Source organism: Tursiops truncatus, chromosome 13, assembly GCF_011762595.2.
Source record: "Tursiops truncatus isolate mTurTru1 chromosome 13, mTurTru1.mat.Y, whole genome shotgun sequence".
In the NCBI taxonomy this organism is placed as follows: Eukaryota; Metazoa; Chordata; class Mammalia; order Artiodactyla; family Delphinidae; genus Tursiops; species Tursiops truncatus.
In genome coordinates, this window is record NC_047046.1 from 39,614,695 (window position 1) to 39,632,260 (window position 17,566).

Sequence of the window (17,566 nt, forward strand, 5' to 3'; positions counted from 1 at the left end):
GAAAAAAAAAAAAAAGGTCACCCCACAAAGCCATCACCAACGGGCTATGAACCGTGATGCTCTGCTCCAAATAACCAAACCTGGCGGCCCCCTTGGCACCCTGGCCACCCATGCGGCCAAAGAAGCAGGCCCAAAGGGAAGCAAGTCTGCAGGCACCAGGGTGGCACTGACACTCCTGCCACACAATCCTAGCTAATGGGCAAGTGACAAGGCCTGACCAAATGGATAGGAACTGAGAAGACAAATTCTGTCAGTGTTTTCCTGAAACTTTTCTGAGAATGATAAGAAAAAAAATCGTTCTGAGGCTCCAATGCAGGAGCAAACTCCATGATACTGATTTTTTCTGCCCTAACACACCCCCATCAGAAACAGCACCTAGCTGCATATCAGCTCTTTAACTCTCTGTGAAGAACCACTGCTTCACAAGACACACTCTCTTTTGGGTGGAAATAGGTGGTCTGGCTTTTATGTAGCAATTGCTTCTGGTCTGTTGACATTTTATCTACAGATAATAATAATGCCCATCATTTGCTGAGCCGGGCAAGATGATTTGAGCTTCGTGGACCTTATTTAATACACACGATCACCCTGTATTAGTATTACCTTTCCATTTTACAGACGAGAAAACTAAACTAAGGTTTGGGAGAAGTAGGATAACTTGCCCAAAGACACAAATTAGCAAACAGCAAGGCTGAAATTCAACCCAAGTGTGGTCTTTCGACCACATCAGAATCCATGCTTTGAGACCGTCCACAGAAGCCTTTCCATTCCTCAGCACAGTACAGTCAAGTGAAGTGGGGGTCATGGCAGGAGAGGGGTGGGGGTAGGATGGGGATGAACCTCTTTGTATCTAAATGTATCCATCTAATTGGTCCACATCTCTGATACTTCCCAAGGCCAAATATTAACGATCACCTTGTGGTCTAGACAATTCCTAGTCATTGGTTTCAAAATCTGTCTCTCAGAGTCTTAGGGTTCAGTCAAAATTTTTTGGAGGCTGCCCTTTAGGAACAAGAGAGAAATAAAGGTAGATGCTGACAGGGTGTGATTCTGTACCCAAATCTTCCCTTGAACTGGGTCAGTGTCATCATTTTTATATGCTGAAGTTCTGTTTAAGAATTGCTTGTGGGGGAAAAAAATAAAAAAGGGGGAGAACTCTCTCTCTTCTGCAAGTCCGAAAACCACTGCCCTGGCCGAGAAAATTCTTCAGGACAGGGGTCCTCGCAGGACCCAGGCCAGCCCTGAGCACCTGAGAACGTTCATGACAACCCTCTGATGGCCGACGGGGCAAATTCCTCACCCGCGCCAGACACCACTTTCTTCTGACGCTCATTCAGATAACAGACAGTGACCTGGGGCTTCACGAAGACACAGCTGGTAGTACAGAAACATACAAATCCACAGTGCGAGGGGTTTTCCGAGTTAAGATTACCTGGCACAGCAGCTGCCATGGAATCTGTAGAAATACAGGAACGGAAAGTCCAGGACGCTGAGGAGATCACCTGAGGGAAACAGCAAGGGTGAGACACACAGCCCGAAAGCCCCCTGCCCCCGGCTGCCCGGAAACACAAGGCAAGGATCTTAATTATATCAGCCCTCTGAGAGTTGAGCTGCCCAGCAGTGAGTTCACTCCGGCATTCGAGGGTTTCTGTGTCATTGGCATTGTCTTATTATAATAATAGTATGATGATAATGACACCCATTTAGTAAAAGCCTGCCTTGTGCGGGGCCCTGTGTGAAAAGCTTCCCGAACATCGTCTCTTTCAATCCTTGTAACAACCCTGTGAAGCTTTGTCATCCCCATTTTAACTGCAGCTCAGAGAAGTGCTCTGTTTACGTTTGCACAGCTCTCTAACTGTTGAGCCAGAATGTGGACCCCGGTGACTTCAAGTCCTAAGATCTTTCCTCTTCGCCAGGCAGCCATCCCTGGCCCAGAGCGTAGGACAAAAAGAATCTTTTTTTTAAGATTCTTCTATTCTTTCCTGCCTTATATCTAAAAAAGGATCGTGAACGCATGCCTCTGACATCTCCTCTCATCTTTGTGTTTAATTACCGCACAAACAGAGAAGGGGCCAAGCGCCTGTGCATACTCATTTTAGTTCAAGGTCCAAAGGGTACATTTATTTCTAGTGAAGTAAGTTCATTCTTTTAGTTCCACTTGGTGCAAGAGGAAATAATCACACATATTGGCCGCTTCCCTCTCTGGAATTTGAACTTGGTCACAAACAAGAAGTCAGGAGATTAAAAAAGCAGAAAGCCTTCCAAAAATGTCCAGAGAAAAGGAATTAAGCGTTTCCACAGCAGAAAGCCTAATCCTTCCAAATCTGGAATTTCTGAGATTCTGGAGGCGCCAGACCTTCCAGACCCCTGGGCCTCGGTCCGTCTCTCAGTTCTGGATGGACTGGAGCCCGTTAGGGGCGGTGGAACATCCTTCATCACTACACTTACTAATCAAGAGTTTCAGAACAAAAGACACAACGCATCGCTACACTTCCTTGTACCTAAATGATCTCAAATGATTCAACCATCGACTGGGAAGGAAAGGTCTGAATTCCACTTCTCTGGACGTTTGCTTTTTTCTACCATAACTATTGTTATTTTGTTTGATTTGGTTTGTACATATGTATGTGTATTTAAATAAGAGGAGAGGTCCCCTAGGATCTGGTTTTCGTGCAGCCCAACCAAAGGCTAAGAGCTTTTGTTCTCTTTCTGCTACGGCTCCACTGGACACCCCTGTCATTTACCAGGGACCTATACTGGTGGAGGGACTTTGTAACTGACATCAGGCCCAGACATCCAGTGCATGAGGAGCTCCACTGCTTCTGTAGCCCCTTTTCGCACAGAAGTGACAGCCGAGGAGACCCTGAGCACCCCGACGCTGGCAGGCGGCCCAGCCCCCCGTAAGGTGGGCGAAGGCAGGTTCGTGGAGGATTTGCTCTGTCTCTCTGGCAGCCCTTGGTTCTTGGCTGTTTCCCAACCGCCTTCTCAGCGTGAGAGAAACTGCAGCGCAGTCAGTGTGATCGGGAGGACTGAGCAGAGAAGGATAAATTAAACGCAGGACCTCAGGATTCAGGGAAGGTGACCTGGACTCCCGGTGCGGCCCAGGCTACGGAGGGGTCTGAAGGGCAGTGGAGTGGGCAGAGGTAGATTGGGAGGAAGGAAGATAAAGAAAAAAAATCACCATCCTAGGGAATTGACCAGCTGCATAATAATCCTCCCTCAAATCCTAAAAATTGATCCTGTCGATTATTGAGAGCAAGAGAGAGAAGAGCTCGCTCTTCTCTTTGAGCCATGTCTAAAACCTCCACACATTTCTCACGTAGTTGAGTCCATGACTGTCTCTCCTTCTAGAGCCATCGAGTCCTGTGAGCAAGGATTCGATTATACTCAACCCTTGTATCCACTGTGTGAGGACCATCTCTGACAAATAACAAGCACCCCTGCGCCAAGAGTATCTGGAAGACTTCAACCCCTCTTGCTTTCCCTGGAGAGAATGTTCCGAACACTTTCCACTTGGCTCTGCTGGTCCTCAATCTCAAATTGGCCCCCAGTACGTCCCCCTTGATGCCTTCAGCCAGCCTCATCTTTTACTTCAACAGAGAGGGTGCACACTAACCTCTAAACAGCAAAGGTTAATGAGTGTGCTACAAAAATAGCCCCGAACATGCTGCAGTATGTGGCTCGCTGGCCCCAACCACATGAGAACTAGACCCAGGAGCTAAAAACCGTGTAAAGGTGCTCAAAAGACAACACTTCTGCACCACCTAGTGCAGAACGCACACTTTAAGCACAAAGTAAGTGGTTCAAGCTCTGTACACATGCTTTGTGGCATCAACGTGGAGCTTATGCACAGAAGTCGGAGTTAAGCCTTCATGCCTGTGCTCCACAGTTAAAATTCTGCTGACTCTCTGAGCGAGGGAGTGAGTCCCATCTCTCCGAAGATAATGGAGCATGAAATCGCCACGGCGAAAAGTGTGGCACAATTTTACCACACCAAGAATAATGGAGACTTGGACATCAAGAAAGTTTCCTCTCACCACATTTCAGTCCTCAGAATGAGAGGAAAAGTGGAAGGTCAGTTCCAGGATGTAGTTCGTACTGATTGCTTTATCTCAATACGAGCAGTAGACACACCACATAACAAGGTCATTTCTGGTCAGATTCCCGAAAGTCTTCCTGCCCTTCCGGTTCCTTGAAATTTTCTCTCTTGAAAATGCCACAGCAGAGGGACCCCATACAAAGATGAAACGCAAACTTTCAAACAGGGGAAGAATTTCTTTTCTCTACTATTACTTAAAGCAGTCCTGGGGGTGCAAGTTTCTAAGATTCTTGGAGCTTCTGCATGAACTGTGACTTTGAAAGATTAGAAGGAGAACTAGATCCCACCCATCAAGAAGCAAACCCAGTGCCTGAAATAGGAAGAGTGTCAGGGTCTGCACCTAGGACATGGAGAACTATCTACCTGGTCCCTACCTACCACTACATCCCAATGCACCCCAAAGGTGGTGACCCAAAGCCACATCATCTGCATTGCAAGAAAACTTATCTTTCTAGTCACTCGGGAGTGAGTGAGAAGGGCGGCTCAGTCAAAAGCACTACTGAGAGACCATCACCCACCTAGTAGTATAGCTAACGTAAGACAGACAACACCAAATGTTGGTGAAGACATGGAGAAACCGGAACTCTAACGCATTGTTGGGTGGGAGGGTAAAATGGTACAAATGCTTTAGAAAACTGGCACTTTAAAAGTTAAACATATATCTACTGTAAGACCCAGAAATTCTACTCCTAGATATCTATCCAAGAGACATCAAAACATAAGTCCACCAAAAGCACTGTATGAGAATCTTGATAGCAGCTTCATTCATAACAGCCCCAAACTGGAAACATCCCAGGTGAGCATCAACAGGTGAATGGATAAACAAAGGGTTCGCACACTGGCACACTAGTCAGCAATAAAAGAGAATAGACTAGTGAGACACCCAAAACCTGGATGAATCTCTCAATGCTATGCTGAATGAAAGAGCTAGACACAAAAGAATACTTCCTGTGTGTTTCCATTTACATGAGGCTCTAGAATAGACAGAACTTATGTATGGTAACAGAAATCAGATCAACAGGGGCTTCTGGTGGTCGGTGAGAGGCAGCGACTGAGAAGGGACGTGAGGAAACTCTCTGGAGTGACAGAAGTTTTCTATATCTTGACAGAGGTGTGACTTACATGGGCATATACATTTGTCACAATTGATCAAGCTGCCCATTTAAGATAGGTGCATTTCCTATGTGTAAATCACATCTCAATTTTAAAATGTTTTGAGAGTACTACTAAATAATGAAGATACAAGTCAAGAAAGAAGAGGTAAGAAGAAACCAAAAAGAATAAAGGCCTGTTTTTAAAACATCAGAAATTAACAGAGCCTTAAAAAAAAAAAAGGCTGCACTCGCGGGTCCTGGCTCTTACTGTGTCTTAATTGGTGCAGATGTGGGAGAATCAGGAAGCTGCACTCCCTGGCCCACACCCAGGCCTTGAAGTGGACACTCCAGATGGAAAGTATAATGAGCAAGTGGGAAAGAACGAAGTGCTGTTCCACCTTAAAAATGGGCTGGACCACCCACGGGTCCAATGAGGAAGCTAACGAATTGGCAGGAATTGCAGCTGCCCAGTCAGAGCAGTCCTCGAATACTTCCGGAGGAAAGAGATTCTCCTCAGCGGTTTTATTTGCTTAAGTTTTGTAATCAACCTTATGCTCCTATGAGAAGACATCACCAGGACCCATCAAAGGTTTAGGGCAACTGACCTGGCTTTATAAAGCTGGGAAGAACGGATCCCCAAGGGGTCTTCTAGATTCTCAGCTTCCATAATCTCACACACCAAATCCCTACCTTCGTATCCATCTGCCTTAATTACCTACTTGAGCAAACCTGTGTGCTTTTTGAAACAATGGGCCACTGCTTAGAGCTGCACATGGTTGTGCATTACACAACTTCAGTATAAACAAACTGCACTGTTTATAAAGACCACAACTGTATTTGTTACTTCATTCATGTAAAAGTAGGTGTGGTTCCACAGTGTTTCCCTGCGATGTTCACGGATTAGATACCCAACTTGGTGTTGGTATAGATGAACATCTCCGGCTTCTTCTGGAAGGCTGCCGCCAGTTCGTAGGTAGCCGCACACCTACCTTCCCTGGGGCCTTTGCCTGAGCCCTGCTACGATGGCTACTGAGGCCCACAGGACTCCTGACCCCTACGGCTGTGGGGCATCCCCTCGCAGGGAAGCTTTAGCTAAACCCCAGTCTCCCTCTGCTACTCACTTCCTCCTCTTGGTCACATCACTTAACTCCTCTGGGTTTCAATTTCCTCATTTGTAAAATGTGGTGGCACCTTGGATAATCACTAAGGTTCCTTCCAGTTCTGATAAGCGTGAGTGTAACAAATGAACTAGCATAACCTCTTAGTGAAAGGCAGAGTGGCTTCTTTAAGTGAATATCATTCACCCAAATCCACTAGAAATCACTCAGGGGGAAAATGAACATGTAAACCAAGAAGAACCAGCAAGCATAACTCTCCAAAGGTCTTTGATTAAAAACCTATCTGAAAGGCAGAAGACACGTAGTGGGCTCTGAAATCTGTTGGGTGGCAACCCTCTGGCTGCACGAAGGAATGCTGAGAGGCAGGATTTGGAGGCGGACACTCAGCGGTACAGGTAGGTGTTTAGGGTCAACACCAGGGTTTCATATGACTTGCAATTTTACAAAGGATAGGTTTTCAGGCTATGGGAGTGGGCAGAAAACAGTGGATGTGCTTCAGTATGGGCAAGCGTAGAAGCACTCATGGAGAAAAAATAATTCAAATTATGCTAATGAGACAGCAGTTCGGATAGGTCATGTCCAATCTAGAAACATGACCCGAGTCACCATCAGCAGTTCCCTGAGGATATTAGTTCAAACAGTCTGAAGCAGCTAAAAACACAAACAGAAAGGGGTTGCTGTTTGGGGCACAGTAGGGAGCTAGAAGGGGCTTCAGAAATAATCCAGTCCACCTTTCTTAATTTCCGGATAAAAGACTGAGACCCTGAGGGCTTGGGTAATGCCTCATGCATAGCAGAGGTCAATAAACATTAGTTTAAGGAGTGTGACCAAAAAAATGTGTATTTCCAGCCATGCTACACACAGATACTTTTGCTTTATCTTTGCATCAACTTCAAAACCTTTCAAAGTAAAAAAACACAATGAAATAGAGTACTACGGAAAATTCCTGAATTTGGAAAACAACTCTAGGGTAACTGAGGCAGCAACAGGGTAAAGGTAAGTTTTCTTTTTTAAAATTTAATTCTATTTATTTATTTTTTATACAGCAGGTTCTTATTAGTTATCTATTTTATACATATCAGTGTATATATGGGTGAAGGTAAGTTTTAAAATGACTTCTTTAATCTGGAATTATGAAAACTGGATGACGATATATGATAAAAATGTATAAAAGGATGTCACTGAGAAATAGGTGCAATTTGAACTTCTCCAGCAAATCTTTAGCCCTAGGATTGAAGAGCAATTCTGGGTACTTGAAGGGAGAATTTTAGAAAAGGACAAAGCAAGCACTAATTTATCTGGCAGATTATAAACCCGTCTGTACATCTGAGATTGCACCAGATGAAAACATCAACAATAAAACATGGAAAAAGGTTCAATTCATGGGCCATAAATCCACAACGGGATACTAAGAACAGTTTCAAGTATGTGGGCCATTCCTAACCCTTAAGTTTGACACCCTGGAAGGCAGCTACATTCTCTTACAAAATTTCCTTCAGAGATATAACCGGAGTCAGAGCACTGGGTTGAATGGGCAGCGTAAGATACACTAACAAACAAACAAAATCACGTTTACCTGTGGGGTGAGATGCAAACGCCAGGAGCACCACGCTGAAAAAGAAACAGCAGACTCGTGAAGAAAGCTTCCCCAGCACTGAGAAAACAACATCCATTTTCACCCATTCTACTCGGAAACAGTGAGATTTGCCTAAAAGCAAACTATCTGCACTGAATGGTCTCGTTCTGCCTAAATCCAGCTTGTCAGGGAGAGAGTGAGAATCTCCTGAAATGCCTCAGGTTTGGGCAAGAGGGCTGGATCTCCCCTGGGATGGACTCTGAGGGTCCGTTCCCCTCTTGGAGGGTCAGCCCTGCCACTAATGATTATCATATTCACCTAACCCACAGAGAGTATTTGTCAGCTAAACAGAGTCTAAATTACAAACAGGCCGCAGCCTAAAAGTCAGCCGTTGAATGTGAGCTAAATCACAAAATTAACTACACAGAAGAATAGGTAAATTTCCAGGAAGCTAGCCCACAAAATGACCCACGCCATCCACCCTGTGTCTGAAAACTACCCGGACCAATTTGCAGTTGATGCTGTATGGGAAGATGCAGGCCATACCTGCGCTTGGCTGTCTCCCATCTTTATCTCTGGAAGCCTGTCCCATCTCCCGGCGCCTGTCTACAAGTGCCTTTGTGCGGTCCTAAGCCCACCTTCCGTACCCTCTTCCATCAAAACTCATGCCACGCAGGCAGCTGATTTAGTTGGAGGTTAGGAATGAAACTTTTAATTCAAATATAAGAAGGAAAGTTTTCTTAAAGCGCTGGATGGCCTGCTCTGGTTCTCAACCCTGGATATACATCCAAATAGTGTAACATCCTGGCTAGAATCTCTAATTTTTATTTGTTATGGCTCCCGGAAGCTACAAAGTACCAGGATCAGGAACCACTGCCACGAATCTCCAGTTGGTGACATGACAGCCAGGGAAACCAATGTTAGCTCCTCAGCCCTGCTCTTGGGTTATCTCCCAGCATCATTTCTGTTTTTCTGATGGTTTTCAGAGGAGCAGCATCACAGAAAGAGGCAGGAGGAGAGGAGGGTTGTGACAACGGCCATAAGAATAGTCACATTCTGGTCATTCGGAAGTTGTAGGTTTGTGAGACAAGGGTTTACAGGTAGCTAGCTGTAAAAAAATACACACACTACAGACAAGACTGGAGATTCCCTGTCCTCATGGGCGTCTGCTTGCTGTCTCTTCTTTCTCCGGAAAACACATACCCTGTACATTCTCCATTACTCTGTCTCTCTCTGGAAAACACATACCCTGGACATTCTCCATCATTCTATCTCGCTGGATCCCCTCTCGGCTTCAACTTCAGCAGCAGAAGTTATTGCTCCTATGGCTGGATGTGAGGGGCCCCTTTCCATCCCAAAACATGTCCCAGGGCCTGACACGGTATCCCAAATGCCACCATCGGAATCACCCCAAAGGGTGACTCTAAAAGAAAACACTAGGGAGTTAAAAATAAGAGATAATTAAATAAAAGAGTTGGCTCTCTAGTCCATGTCTGAATTTTGTAAATATAGAGTTACGCCCTTCTAATTCCTACACTGTGATGACCTGGGGAGCAAGAACCATATTTTATTTATCTTTGGAGCTCAAGTATTTAGCAGGGCCAGATACATAGCAGGTTCTCCCTATGTTTTCAAACCAGCAGAGAGAGAGATCAAACCAGCAGGCAGAGCTCCGGGCTGGCACCTACAGGCGCAGCTACCCTACAGAGCTGAGTGAATGCAGATCTCTGGAGGCTGATACCCAGGGCCTGTGGGAAATCGAATCTCAGTCCTGGCTCATCTTCATCACTTGTACTGAAAGAAGACGTGGAAACAGCAGTGTGGCGTTGGCGGGGTGTGCAGTGGGCTGAGGCAGGAAGCCTTGAGCACCTGGCTCCCAGGTAGTGAAACCCTCACACGGGGGAGGGCGGAGAGGGGGGAGGGCAGGAGAACTAGCTGGGGGTCACAGCGGCTGTTTTTTTCCACCTCCAAAACCCTCTGCTGCTCGCCTTGGCTATAAGCTCTGTTGGGGAAAAAGAACTGTCTAAAGTAGTCTGATGTCATGGAAACATTTCAAACACCAAGAGACTTCTGCATTTTCAGGAACATCTCTTGAAAAGGCAGCTGGTGGGTCTGGGCACAGTGGAACTAATGACTGTTCCACTGAGTACAAAAGAGGCCCCAGCTACGTTTGGGTTGAATCCTGTCTTCAAAAAGGCATTTTCATAGATACTAAGATATTTAGGAACTTTACCTGTAGGTAGAGAACACAGATCTTGAACGTTTTAAGCCAACTTCCTGCAGAAATCCATGTGGCCAAAGGCTGAGAGGCACCTCTCCGACCTTGGTCCTCTGGACTGAATGTTGTTGCATTAGGCAAACTTGAGTTCTAGACAGCAAAACCTCACTTTCTCAATTAGGTCCCTCAGTGCACCATGTGGGACTCTCAGAATGCAAGAATACTCCCCAGCTATTCTACTCAGCAGCCAACCCCTATTCTTTACTTGGCCTGGGGCAACGGTACAAATGGAAATCCATATACTACACTTACATATTATAAATCAAGCCTCAAACTTCATCCTACCTTAACAAGTACACCTTCAAAGCAACCTGAAAGTCCAGATTAAAATTTAGGATTCTTGGAGTCCTTGGAGCTTCTTGTCAGAAGGTGTTAGTGTGGGGACATCCTGCCTCTGGCTCCCAGCTCCCAGTGCACCCTCTTCTCTCCCGACACCAGACTCCGTCCTGCACCCAAGGACCTCAAACATGTGTGTGTGGACACCTCAGTCTGCAAGCCCACCCTCCATGCACATCCCTCATACTAACAGCCTCTCTTTGGACATCCATTGGGTCTCGGAATGAGTTAAGAAGACAGACCCAGGGAGGCCTTGGAATCCACTTGGGTCGGAAATTCCAAGGCCCAGTCTAGAAGGAAGGGTGTGGGCTCTTAGCCTTACAGACTCCATATGCCTTGGGGAGAGGCATGGCTCTCTGAAGTGTGGGGCTGGATGGAAGCCCTTCTTGCCTGGCCTAACGGCAGGACCACTATTTAGTTTCTGCAGTTCTGATCATCTCACCAATTATTTAGCTTGCCTTCCTGGTAGGCAGGCACACTGGCTCAGATCTCCCTTATCAAAATATTACTGGATATAACTGACTCACTTTGCTGTACAGCAGAAACTAACACAATGTCGTAAATAAACTATACTCCAATAAAAAAATTAATAGAAAATATATACATTATTGGAAAGTAAAAATCCATTAGCTCTAGAAGAATATGAGTTATTCTTTGAAAATTTAAATTATATTTTACCTGAATAGATAGTTTAAGTACTGCTGGTCAATGTCACTAAGAAATGAGAAAAAAATAAATAAATAAAAGGTAAAATAATATGTGTTTAACATACACAAAATAGTCATTTTCTTCCATTAATAAATTAGATCTATGTATAAGTTCCTAGATTTATAAATCATTAATAAACACTAAGAAAAGTACTTTATATTCAAAACCATTTCCTGGCTCATTTTTTAAAAACGTTTTCAATTTAGTACTATCACATGCATTTTCACTTGTGGCCGATTATGTGTACATTTGCCATTTTAAAAGGAGTGTCAGCTCTCTCAGGTCACTGGACTGGCTTCTAGGGCTACCATACTTGACAAATAAAAATACAGGACACCCAAATAAATCTGAAATTCACATAAAGAATAATGTTTTAGTATAAGTATGATCCAAATATTGCATGAAACATACTTAAACTAAAAAAATTATTCTTTGCTTCTCTGAAATTCAAATTTACCTGGGTATCCTGTATTTTATCTAACAACTCTACTGGCTTCTTGCTGAAAAAACACTTTATTCAAAGAAAAAATGGTGCTCTAAGGACCCATCACATACCCTCAGCATGTATAACCTTCTCCCAGGAGTCAGTCCCTTCAGACCTTTCTTTGTGGGCCTCAGACGGCCCCGAAACCCAGTGGCCAGCTGGCCAGTGGCGGGCTCTGACCTGGCGGCTCCAGCCCAACCAAGGCCTGAATTCTCATCTTTTTCATTTACATTCAGCAACTCTGTTCCACTGACTGCCCTCAACAAAGGCCTCATTTTACCCTAGAACAGAGCTGGTGACGGGGGAGGCTTCTGGGTCTAAAGTTAGGAAGGGGTTGGAGAAACAAGAAAAAAGACTTGTGCCTCTGAGCTGGAAGAAGTGAACTGGGGCCCAAGGCAGCCAGTCACGCAATTTTTGTCAAAATGTCATCTAAAGGGCCACCCTGAAGGAAGAGGAGAGAGACTTCCAGGCTCTTTGCACATCGCTGGCAATGGTTCAGGTACTGATGGACCCGGCCTGCTGCCCTCCCCCCATCCTGGACTCATGGAGTCTCTGGCTGATGGAAGAAGCTCACGACCCCATGGGTCTCACCCCTTTCCTTTAACCAAAGGACGACTCACCAAACTTTAAAAGTTTACCTTAACGCGTTGGATTTCTGGGATTTCTGTAGTATCTTATAAGCCCCTGGAAAGGAAGCAACACAAGTCACTGGCACGCGGCATTCTGTGGAGGGGGCCGGCTGGTGCTTCCTGGGAAGCATGAAACCCGCAGGGAGAAGGGCCCCTCTTCCCTGCAAGGGTCACCCGCAGCCAATAGGGGGCGACCAAGAGCACTTTGGAGAATTTCAAGGATGCACATTCGATAATCCCCCAGATGATGCAGTTCATAGAGAGAGTGCTGGGCTGGAAAGGCTCGTGGTCCCCAGAAGGACACAATTAACAGGATTGTTAAGCCTGGATTTCCTTTGATGGTGCACATGAGAAACACCGCAGGACTTCTGACCCATGTGTCACAAAGTCAGGGCACTGTTTTTCCCTCTAAGACTACAGATAGGAAACACTGGTTTGAAATAAAGTAGATGGTCCTTTTATTTCACCCACTTAATTTTTTTTTTTTTTTTTTGTATACTGCTGAAAGAGAGTGTTTTTGACACAAACCTCTGGATCTGGATCTCTTCTCACCATTTTTAGAGAAGACCAACCAGCACTGCACAAGTGGATTTGAGCAAGCAAAGCCTGGGCCCTGGCGAGTTAATTAATGTCTGTCGTGAGAAAGGCGAGACTCTATGGAAACTGCAAACATTTCAGGAAAACTCCAAAACAGAAAATTCAAACCAGAAAAATGCCCATTTAATTTTAACCTTGACACCTTGGATTTCATCTTCCTATTGTCCAGGATCACTAAAAAGTGGATACATGATAAGGAATAATAAGTCTCAATTGTTTCAGTAAGACTTCTTTAAAAACTTACCGACGGGGCTTCCCTGGTGGCACAGTGGTTGAGAATCCACCTGTCGATGCAGGGGACACGGGTTCAAGCCCTGGTCCGGGACAATCCCACATGTCGCGGAGCAACTAAGCCCGTGCGCCACAACTACTGAGCCTGCGCTCTAGAGCCCACGAGCCACAGCTACTGAAGCCCACACACCTAGAGCCCATGCTCCGCAATAAGAGAAGCCACCACAGTGAGAAGCCCATGCACCGCACGAAGAGTAGCCCCCACTCGCCGGAACTAGAGGAAAACCCACACAGCAACAAAGACCCAACACAGCCAAAAATGAATAAATAAATAAATAAATTTATTTAAAAACCCTTACCTATGCAGAATAAGTGAATTATAGCCCAGAAATAACCATCTGGATCAAACTGTAACACAAGATTAAAAAAAAAAGAATTGGCTGTAAGTACAGACAAACGGGATCCAGCATGATGATCAGAAACACTAAAAGTCAACGCACAGTGCCAGGCATGGTGCCAGACAGGACTCTGGGGCCTTGGGCCAGTCCCTCCTTATTTCTCACCCAGTTGCCTACAACATTTCCTAACAGGGCTCCCTGCCTCCAGCATCTCTTTCCCCATCCCCCCAACTCCCCAGCACTGCATCTCTAAAAAGTAGACCTGATGGTGCCGCCTATTGCTTAAAATCATCCAGCCATCCCCCAGTGACTTCAGGATGAAATGCAAACTCAGGACACCCAAGAATCCCTATGACAAGCTCCTATCAACCCAACCAGTCCCATCCACTGCCCATCCCCCTCCAGAGAAAGAGAACTTGCACGTCCCTGGCCAACTCAGCTGAGGGGCACTCCCGCCTCTTCTTCCCTTCCGTTTTCCATTTATCTCACCTGACACACTCTGTTTTACTTGTGACCTGTCTCTGTCTCCACCCCGCACTAGATGATTAACTCCAAGAGGGCAGGAATTTGCCCAGGGACGCACACATAGTAGGTGCTCAATAAAGTTGAATCACAGGCCACTCAGGACGCCTCTAGGGCTCTGTCCGTACCTGCCTTCTTCTCCTGGGTTGCTCCTCCTCCCCCTTCAAGATTTAGGTCCAGTAAGCAGAGCCTGGCTCCAGCATCAGAAAGATCCGGGTTAATTCTCTTGCCCCCTTCCCTTCCCCACATCCAAAAGACTATTGCCCATCTGCTATAAACTAGCACGGTAATTAAAAACATGTCTTTTGGGGCTTCCCTGGTGGCACAGTGGTTGAGAGTCCGCCTGCCGATGCAGGGGATACGGGTTCGTGCCCCAGTCCGGGAGGATCCCACATGCCGCGGAGCGGCTGGGCCCGTGAGCCATGGCCGCTGAGCCTGCGCGTCCGGAGCCTGTGCTCCGCAACGGGAGAGGCCACAGCGGTGAGAGGACCACGTACCGCAAAAAAAAAACATGTCTTTTGGAGGCAGACAAATCTAGGTTTGAAGACTGGTTGTGCCACCATCTATACACTCACTATACCAAGCAGCTGAAAAAAAAATTATTTTAATCTAAGTCTGTTTCTTCTTCTGTAAAATAGTAATCCTAACCATTCAAGGTTTGTTGTGAGAATTAAATGAAACCGAGTATACAGAGATCTCAGCACAGTGCCTGGCACACAAGTGTCCAATGTATGATGGCTTTCATGTTGCTAAAACTTGATATATTAACTGGAACAAAATAAAGGATCAGTAACTTAAAAAGAAAGAAAGAAAGAAAATAGAAAGATCTGGGTTAAATTCTAAAATCCCCACTTATGTGTTAGCTGGTGACCTTTTGGGCCTCGCTATTCTTCAGCTATGAAATGGAGATAATAATGGCTGCTACCCTTGTGGAATTGCTGTGAGATTAAATAGAGTGAGGCACTAAAGCACTGGCACAGAGCCTGGCACACAGTAAGCTCCCTATAATTGCTCCCTATTCCTGCTCTGAGCCTCGAAGGATCCCACACCTCCCCGGACAGAGCCCTGGCCTCCCTGTGTTATAATTATCGGTTCATCGTCTGCCCCTTCCCCTTTGCTCTGACTAGACTCCGACTTCTGCCTGGAGGATGGCAATTCCTGCTTGTGCCCCCAGAGCCTGGCTCAGTGCCTAACACTTGATGGGAACTGAATAAATGCTGGGGAAGAAAAGAAAGAAAAAAAAGAGCCCAAAATGAGATGACTCCTGGAGGTGGGGGTGGGTTCTCAGTGCCTAAGAAAGAAAAACTCAGTCTGACAAAGTGAAAATCACTGTGCAGATGAGGCCCTTGGGATGAGAGGAAAAGAAAATCAACTTCACCTCAGTGTGTGGGGCTGGAGTCATTTGGATGTGCAGGTCCCCCCAGCACGTACAGAGGGTGGACCGCCCCCGTCGCGGCACCCAGAGGCCCGAGGTCTGCGGGCTCCCCTGCTGCAGCCTGGGAGAAGGCAGAGACCTGAGGAGAGGTGCTGGCCTGGCCAAAAAGTGCCCTAGGGCCCCGAAAGTTTGCTTTTACATGCCTTTGTATAGGCCAAGGTTATCCTGCTTCTCAAAGGAAGGATTCGGAAATTCTGCTAATCCACGCAGGCTTCAGAGATACCTGGAAGGCAAAGTGAGTCTGCCTGAACTCACCTGGGAGTCGTTGAAGGGCAGGCACCCTGCGGCAGCCAGGAGGAAGAGGGCACTGTGGAGAGGGGGTAAACACGCAGCTTCACTTGTCAACATCAAGGGTGAGTCCCGGAGAGTGTGGAGGTTGAAATACACGGACTGGAGCTCGGATGAGGCAAAGATCTCGTGAGACCACACCCAATTCCCCCGTTCATCCTCTGAGAACCTCACTACCCATGTAGTTTTCAATTACGTGCTTTGCTGACACCAGTTTCTTCTCTGGGGCTCGGCTAGCCATCTTCCCAGAGACAGGCATTTGCAGGACATGTGCAAAACCACAGCTGGCTCACTTGAGAAAAACAGTATATATAAAAGGAGGCTTCTTTAAACTACCGATCCCCAAAAATACACTAGTGGAAAACTGGGCAAGCAGACTACAGTTATTCCGCTTGCCAATAAGAAAACACCACGGAAAGCACATTACAAACTTATCGCCTTACCCAAATGATCAAACTTAACATCTCCAATAGTGGGACAGAGCTACACCATGTGCCTCCTGATACGATGTACTGAGAAGGGCACAACGTCACTCATGTGGTATTCCTGCCAAATATGCATAACCTGGACTGAATCACAAGGAAACACTGAGACAAACCCAAATTCAGGGATAGTCCACAAAACAATGGGCTTACACTATTCAAACTATGAAGCCAATGAAAGGCAATAAAAAGTCGAGAAACTGTTCCAGATTAAAGGATATGAAAGAGACGTGACATCTTTGGGGGAAGAAATTACTATAAAAGACAATATCCGGATCATTGGCCAAATTTGAACATCGACTCAATATTACCTAACAGTATTGTATCCGATGTTAATTTTCTAAACTTAAACATTGCACTGTGGTTATAAAAGAGCTTCTTATTTTTAGGAGATACGCTTTGCAGTATTTAGGGGTAGAGTCATAACCCCTGCAACTTATTCTCAAATGGTTCAGAAAAAAATAAGAGTAAGAATAATTATGTATATATTCTTACATATTTTATGTGATATATATGTACATATGTATATATGGAGAGAGAAAGCAAATACCAAAAACGTTATCAGTGGGTGAATCTAGATAAAAGGTATATGGGAGTTCATTGTAATATTCTTGGAGCTTTTCTATCGGTTTTAACTTTTTCCCAAATAAGGGAATTCCCTGGCGGTCCAGTAGTTAGGACTCGGCGCTTTCACTGCCAAGGGCAGGGGTTCAGTCCCTGGTTGGGGAACAAAGATCCTGCAAGCCACGAAGCGTGGCCAAAAATAATAATAATAAAATAAAACAAACAAAAAAAAGTTTCATTAGAAAAAAATCTCTTATACATACCAAAATATTTATGGCTGAAACGCTACAATGCCTGGGATTTGCTGAAATGAGGTGCTGGGTAGAGGCTTAAGTTGAAAACTGTTGAATCTGGGGGATGAGTCTACAGAGCTTCATTATACTGTTCTGTCTACTTTTATATCTGTTTAGAAATTTCCATAATAAAAGGTTCTTTTTATAATTCTTGCACAAAAAAGTAACATTGCCGATCACGATATTTTTACATTTTCTCATTCATTAGAAAGTCGATTTGGAGATCCTTTTTGGCTTAGAAATCAGTGGTTTTTAGATGGTATATGGGCTTCATATACCAAAATATCTTGGCCTATAGCTTTTGCCAATCATTCTCTCCTCCTAAAGAAAGGCACCAGAAAACACAAAACCCAAAGGACCACATGCTCTTTCCCCCTCTTTCCATTTTGTAATGCAACAACATATTCAGGGTTGGGTCCCTTCTGACCATTGCA

At 45.4% G+C, this 17,566-nt stretch overlaps 1 protein-coding gene across 8 annotated transcripts in view; it reads right to left on the reverse strand.

The window, feature by feature from the left end:
• The window catches only part of TMEM241 (transmembrane protein 241), a 107,956-nt gene that overhangs the window by 46,010 nt on the left and 44,380 nt on the right, over window positions 1-17,566 (reverse strand). For all 8 annotated transcript variants that reach the window (XM_019930527.3, XM_073790587.1, XM_019930524.3 and 5 more), the window contains 6 exons: window positions 15,761-15,812; window positions 13,510-13,558; window positions 12,332-12,377; window positions 11,180-11,215; window positions 7,888-7,922; window positions 1,433-1,502 (listed from right to left, as the gene is read on the reverse strand). In XM_019930527.3, coding sequence (XP_019786086.2) covers window positions 1,433-1,502; window positions 7,888-7,922; window positions 11,180-11,215; window positions 12,332-12,377; window positions 13,510-13,558; window positions 15,761-15,812 — 288 coding nt within the window. The remainder of the gene's footprint in view (window positions 1-1,432; window positions 1,503-7,887; window positions 7,923-11,179; window positions 11,216-12,331; window positions 12,378-13,509; window positions 13,559-15,760; window positions 15,813-17,566) is intronic.